Source organism: Halyomorpha halys, unplaced genomic scaffold (assembly GCF_000696795.3).
Source record: "Halyomorpha halys isolate HHAL.00 unplaced genomic scaffold, Hhal_1.1 Scaffold168.1, whole genome shotgun sequence".
Classification (NCBI taxonomy): domain Eukaryota; kingdom Metazoa; phylum Arthropoda; class Insecta; order Hemiptera; family Pentatomidae; genus Halyomorpha; species Halyomorpha halys.
In genome coordinates, this window is record NW_027111025.1 from 893,657 (window position 1) to 901,059 (window position 7,403).

At 29.6% G+C, this 7,403-nt stretch overlaps 1 protein-coding gene across 4 annotated transcripts in view; it reads left to right on the forward strand.

Moving 5' to 3' along the window:
* The window catches only part of LOC106678920 (DNA ligase 1), a 20,410-nt gene extending 17,330 nt beyond the window's left edge, over positions 1–3,080 (forward strand). For all 4 annotated transcript variants that reach the window (XM_067049128.1, XM_014417781.2, XM_014417782.2 and 1 more), the window contains one exon: positions 2,499–3,080. In XM_067049128.1, the coding sequence (XP_066905229.1) occupies positions 2,499–2,971 (473 nt within the window). In that variant the 3' untranslated portion in view covers positions 2,972–3,080. The remainder of the gene's footprint in view (positions 1–2,498) is intronic.
* The last annotated feature ends 4,323 nt before the right edge of the window (positions 3,081–7,403 follow it).

Genomic DNA, 7,403 nt, shown 5'->3' on the forward strand with positions numbered 1-7,403 from the left:
CTTGTTTTGTTTTTAGCCCTGAAGAAGGCTAGAAACTCTAGCCGAAACAACGGCACATTAAAATACGTTAATCATACTTATTTGTGTTTTTCATTGACCGGACCCCCAACCATCTTCTCCTCATTTAAACATAGATATGTTGTATTTTGCAAAAAAATGACTCGTTTTGATATTCATCCACTATTTTGTACGTTTTTGATTTTTTTTTTTTTTTAAACAAAATTATACGTTTTATTTTTTGGGGATAAATTTTTATTTTTGTTTTATTAAATTTAATTCTTAAACTTAATTTTCTCAATTCAAAATACAAAGGTCTGTAGGAGCCAGGAGAAAAAAAAATTACATATTTTTAAAACTCGATCATTCATCAATTACTTATGTTACAAGATTGTACCTATGTTACGATCATCGTTTTATGCATTGGTTTCGCAAAAAACTTCGCACCTACGTTTAAAATGCTTTGCCGAGATTAGCCGATTCATTAGAGATAGAGCGTTACAATAAATTCTATTTAAAAGTTCAGTATGAAGAAGGTAATAAAGAAATAAAATTTGGTCACGTCAAAATACCATTTTTTTTTTTTTTATTAAATACTTTTATTTATTGATAGATATTACAGTCTTCCACACAGTTGTGGGCAATAGGTAATAGCGATGAATGATCTCATACATACTAAAATAAAATAAAATAAATAAATGAATGAAAAAAAAATCTCTTAAAATATATACAAACAGAAGAATAAAATGGGTGCTACTAAATTTTTATAGCCCAAGAAAGGTGCCGCGGCAAAAAAAAAAAATAATAGGGAACCACTACTCTACTTTACATCGTTTAATTTTTATTTGTTTTTTTTTTTTTTTTTAAATATTTACATTACACTTCGGAGTCCTCCTCTGTCTTCAGAATACTTCTACGAATTTGAAAACGATGCAACAATAATAAAATAATAAAAACCTAATTAACAATTACTATGTAAATCTTAGTTAAAATCTATATAAATTACCTTAACAATAATATTCTGGCTATGTCTAAAAACCATAATTTAGTTTTTGTAAAAATTAAAAAAACTTCAGGAAACCATTATTGAAAAAAAAATTTAAATTAACAAAGTAAAATTGTGATTTTTAGACCTTGGAAGCCAGGAAGAGACGCAATATTATTGTTATAAAAGGATAATTTATATAAATTTTGACTAAATTTTAAATAATAATTGTTAGTTAGGTTTTTATTATTTAATTATTGTTTCACTGTTCTTCAAATTTGTAGAAGTACCCTGAAGACCGAGGAGGAATCCGAAACGTCAGTATCATGTAAATATTTTTTAAAAGAAAGAAAACATTTTGGAAAGAAAATCTCTAAATCTTTATGTATTTCTATTTGAGCCTAACTAGGAGATTTATTTCACATCTAGATAGAACTTCATAACGTCGACAAAGAGGAAATCCCCAGGGTGTGCAGTAAATAAGGATAAGTTTGGAATTACTTTCTAAACTGTTATTTAACCGAGAAACCAATTTCGTCGGAGCAAATAGATATCTTTAAAATATGTAATTGCAGCTTAGTAAAAATGAAATTCGAAAAAGATTACGTTCCATCTTCAACTAAATTCAAGGACACTCTATCCCCTATCGTCGTCCCCTGGATCATTTTATCACAGGTTCCCTTCTCCTGGCTGGGGAAGATGGAGTTATTTCCGGTGGGTTTCACCTGAAATTTTCTATAGTATTGGAATCGTTTAAAAGACAAATATGGCACAAAATGTTTTTAGACCATCAGGGATCCCACGGTTTTTTTTGTTTATCCCAGTAAGGGTGGTGTAAATTTATTTTAGAAAACAAATTGCTTACAAGGTCCACACTTACATTTTTTTTTCAGGATAAGTAATATGGTAACTACTATTTGTTTTGTTTTTTCTTTTAAAAAGTGATAAAACTTTTTAAAATCTTTACAATTTTAGATTTTCATGCTTCAAGGAATGTTATTTAAAAAAGGTGCCTATAATAGTTTATTTAAGACTTTTTTTCAGCGTTACACTCTTACTGGTCTAAAATAAATTTGTACCACCCTTACTGGGATAAAACCGTGGGATCCTTGATGGTCTAAAAATATTTTGTGCCATATTTGTCTTTTAAACGACACAGGCTCCCCTCTCCTGGCTAGGGAAGGTGGAGTTATTTCCGATGGATTTCACCTGAAATTTTCTATATTATTGGAATCTAGATTAAAGAAACTATTATAGACACCTTTTTTAAATAACATTCCTTGAAGCATGAAAATCTAAAATTGTAAAGATTTTAAAAAGTTTTATCACTTTTTAAAATAAAAAACAAAATAAATAGTAGTTACCATATTACTTATCCTGAAAAAAATGTGTGTGGACCTTGTAAACAATTTCTTTTTTTTAACATTTTTAGTTGAAAATTACTGTAGCATATAAATATGTATTACTACAAGTTTATATATTCGTTCTCAATGTTGAAATTCCTCTCTGTTCTTAGTTAGAAAAGCGGGGGAGCCCAGGGCAGATCCAGGTAAAAAAATGCCGGAGCAGACTCCAGATAGTGGACCGCCGGAGGAGGCTCAAGATAGGAATAAAGGAGAGCAGACTCCTGATAAAAAACCCTCGGAGAAGACTCCTGATAAAAAACCGTCGGAGCAGACTACAGATAGTATACCGTCGGAGCATACTCCAGATAGTGTACCGTCGGAGCAAGGTCCAGAGCAGCCATTGAGAGATTACATTTTGAAGAAAGTTGAAGATCTAGAAAATAAACTGAAAAGTGTCGACGCTGATGTTTCCGGTTTAAAGGGACAGCAGGAGAACAAGAAGTTGGAAAAGGAACTACTAGAGGTATTCGAAAGGATTTTAAAAGCCGACACACCTTCTGAATCTGATATATCCAAATTGGAACGACTTATCGATGAGCTCAAAGTTGCACAAGGGAAAAAGGCAACGGAAGAATTGCATTAGCGTTTTAATTTAAATTTTTTTTAACGTAATAAGAGATATGTTATATGTATCGTGTTATTTATTACGAAGTTTGTAATTAAACATATTTTGAATATACTGTGAAAACTTCCTTCATTGTTTTAATACTAAATTCTTCTCAAGAATTTGTAAATGTAATGTAGTCCAATCATTTCTTTTTTGCTCATCTTCCCCACTTATTCTCATACTTCCTTAATCTATTAAGTAACATACTTCATTTATTTATTATATTACTTTTGGCTCATCTTCCTCATTTATTCTCATATTTTTTTTTATCACATTTCGGCCACTAGGGACAGATGAATATCAATAACCATTGATAACCAGGCTTCTTTGGGAGTCTTGATTTTCTTTCTTCCCATCGCAGCTTCATGATCCTCGACTGCCTTTCTTTTCTTTCTTCAGACCAGATCATAACCTTTTTTTTCCCTCTTCCAATATTGGTGAGATATTTTCCTGTACGTATCTATCTAGACAGTCGGTATCTGAAATTTTAAATTTGTTTAATTCCTCTCTCATTTGCCTAGTGTATCCTCCCATATTTTTGTAGCTAAAAATATTGTCAAAGATCTTCTTATTCAATCTTTCCTCCTTCATCCACTTCATGTGACCATAGAACATCAATCTTCTGATTCTCACCTCTGTTTCGAGGTCTTTGATCTCATGTTTCCTTTATTTATTAAGTAACTATGTTCTGGGTAACCTACGGCAACCAAAAGGTTGAATTGAAGGGGCCACCATAATACATTATATCATATAATTGCTTACACCATATACTAGCGCCCATGTGGCCAACAGTCAAAACTAACCTCCTCCAGCGCCCTCTGTGGTTAGAAGCAACCCAGTCTGAGGAGTTAGCCATCTTGTCTTCAGCCAGAGAAGCAGTTCATCTTTTCTTTTTGTTCACTCATCAGTATTATTTACCATGAGTGAGTAGATTTACTGGAGTAGTTCCCAGCAGCAGAGGGGAGAGAGGGATGGAGATGCGGAGGGAAGAAGGAAGCATGAAGTAAGTCCACCAGGCAATAATTAACATCCACCACCACATAATAATCATCATCAACCACCTCATTATCTATAATTCCATAGCCCAGCCATTCTAAATTTATTAACCATCTAATCATAAATGTTTTCTTTCGGTCACCCCCTACACCACTTGTAACTTAAACAATAGAATTTTATTTTTCATTCAATCATGTTTCATTTTTCAATTATACAGTCCACTAAAACCCAACCAGCCAACCAAAAGTGAAGTGTGTCTGGCAATTAAGTTGAAGGCATGCTTCATACAAACATACTTCTTTTATTTATTATATGCACTTCATTTGGCTCATCTTCCTCATTTATTCTCATATGTCCCCTCTTTATTGTTTGTTACCACTCGTAGCCACTCAACGTGTTAATAAAATTTCGCATTTCACATTAAAAGAGGGAGAGGAATTCAAATTCTGTGAAATTCACCAAACTTATTTTAGCCTTGGGACCTATACTTTTTTATATATAAATAAATTTATTACCATCCCTATATTTTATTTTTTTTTATAGACGGTATAAAATGCATCTGCAAAATAGATTACAACTGTGCATTTTAAAGTGGTTTAAAAAAAAAAAAAATGAATGATACAAATTTACAATTAATAAATTCATGAGGTAATGACTTTCATGAGGTAATAAGTGAACTTCATTAAAAATAAGAATACAATGAAATAGATAATAAATATAATATTATACAACATAATAATTAAAATATGTAACATGATATCTAATATAAAGAATATATACATTAAAACTAAACAATACAATAACAAAAAAAATTATATATCAATACAATAAAAAAAAGAATCTAAGTATATCTAAAAATTAATGGATATAATTAAATCTTAAACCAGAGATCATGTCATTTAAAAAAAAAAAATGTTAATACAAATTAAATTTTAAAAAAAATTTCTTGTTTTATTAGTTTTAATAAAGTAGTAATTTAATAATTTTATTTTTTTATTTTTTTATTTGTTCTTTCTTTTTACACTCCTTCTTTCTCAACTCTTTTCTTATTCTTTTTACCTAAACATTATTAAGTTATGTACAGCACATCTTATTGTTGTCATATTTACTATTTAGTCCTTTTGGCTTTTATTTTATAAAAGTTTATATTTTATTTTTTTCATTTTAGTATTTTCTCAAATATTTCATTAATTACTTGTATTAATAAATTTTTTCATAAATATGATTTTTATTAATTTTCTTTTTCTTTTTTACATATACTTACTAACTATATTTTCTCATTCATGTTCATATTTACTAATTACTCCTTTTGAATTATATAACTTAATGTTTTATTTCATTAATCCTGTTATTTTGCTTACATATTTAATTAATTACATGTATCTTTCACTCTTTTCGTAACTTTAATTTTAAATAAATTAAATTTTATACATATATTTACTTACTAGATTTTTATAAATATTTTATTTTTCTGTTTCCTTCTTCTTAATTTTAATATTACTCATTCTCATATAGCTTTTATTTTCTCATGAGGGCTGTATGAGAATCAGACTCCTTAGATGTCCTTTTAATTGTATTTGTTAAGCCCGGTAGATAATTCATTTCCAATTATTTTTTTACCACAAAAAAATAACCAATGATGCTGCATTTGTAACTATTTTCTTAAAATAGAACCAGCTTGTTTCTTTGTCATCAGAGTCCCATGGATAGTCCCAATCTCTGGCCCTTCTTTAAATTTCTTCCCGGTATTAGGAAGCAATTTCATCTTCTTTCAACTTATGTGTCTTAACTACTTCTATCGAGTCTTACATGTATCTCATCTTTGAGAGAGTTTCTTAACAAGAAAATAGTCAATTACAGACTTTTCGTTTCTATTTGGTTCCTCTCGCGTAAATTTGTGTGCATTTTTATGAGGGAATTTGCAATTAGTGACGACCATACCATTTCTGGCACACAATTGGAGTATTCTTTTTTCATTATCGTTCTTGACGTTTTCTCTGTGGAGGGTATTTACCATGAGACAGGTTTTTGAAAAGGTATTGGAAAAGGAGAAGAGATGTCGGTGTGTTTTGTTGATCTTGCAAAAGCCTTCGATCATGAGAAAGCCTGATATCTTGAAGGCCTTCAGAGAAAAAGGAATCGATCATGGTCATGTACTGGTGGTTAAGAGTCTCTACAAGAAAACAAGAAATGTAGTAAGATTTGCCAACTGCACTTCAGAGGAAACAGAAACAACAATCAAAATCCGCCAAGGTTGTAGTCTCAGTCCACTTTTGTTTGTTCTAGTAATGGACTCAGCAATTCGAAGGGCTAAAGAAAAAACGTAGAAATTCCACCTGGGATGTGCCAACCTAATACCAGCAAGCCTCTCATTACTGGCATTCGCCGATTACGTTATTTTCTCGGACACTGACAGGAATTTGCAGTACAATATTAATATATTAAAAAAAGAACGGCGGAAGATTAATATGGTTATCGACCCTGGAAAAACAAAAGTAATGAATTATTAATTTCTTAAAATACTTACAATTTATGTTAGTGTTATCATAATTTTTATTACTATTTTCTGTTGTCTTCTCTATAATGCTAATACTATTTTTTGATATGGGGTTGTTTTGTAATCTTCATACCACAATTTATTAATGAATTTTTTAGGATAAAAAAAAATTTTAAGTAAAATGTAAATTTGTGTTTTTATATCTTTTAAAAATTCCGCTTTTTTGTCTATTTTATTTTGAATTTACTATTATTGTTCTTTATTGTGTTTATATCTAAAAATCTTACTACAATACTCCAATTTTATCCAAGTTAGTAATTATTAATAAATCATCAATACACATTTTTACCAATGATCACCAATGTTTTGTATCAAGTTTACTAATATTTTTCTTCAATAGGTCATTCATATAGATACTAATTAAATTAACCAAAAGGGCTCCCCCATTGGTAATACATGTATTTGTTTATAAAAAATAATGATTATATTTAAAAACAAATTATATTATATACATAGGTATATTCCCTCTATAAACAATTTTTTATCCTTAATAGTTGTTCAATCACCGTAGTCTGAGATTAATTAAAATCTGCAGTAATTGATTATTATAAAATTAACTGGTTCTGGATTTTTACTAGAGTGAACTGTATTTAGTAGTTTTAAATAATGAGATACATTGTGAATCATGGTTAAATAGGGATGATCTTAAATTATTGTATAATTCATGACAATAGATAATGTATATTTAACCAAAAGTGGTTACAATGGATATTAGTTAGGTTAGTTAAACTTTGATTATAGATTACATTAATGAATAATATGACCATTTACTTGATTAAGTATTATCAATTAAGTTGACTATGAGCAAAATGAAGTTGTCCTAGATAGCCGGTAGTTCACTTATCAATTGAGTTT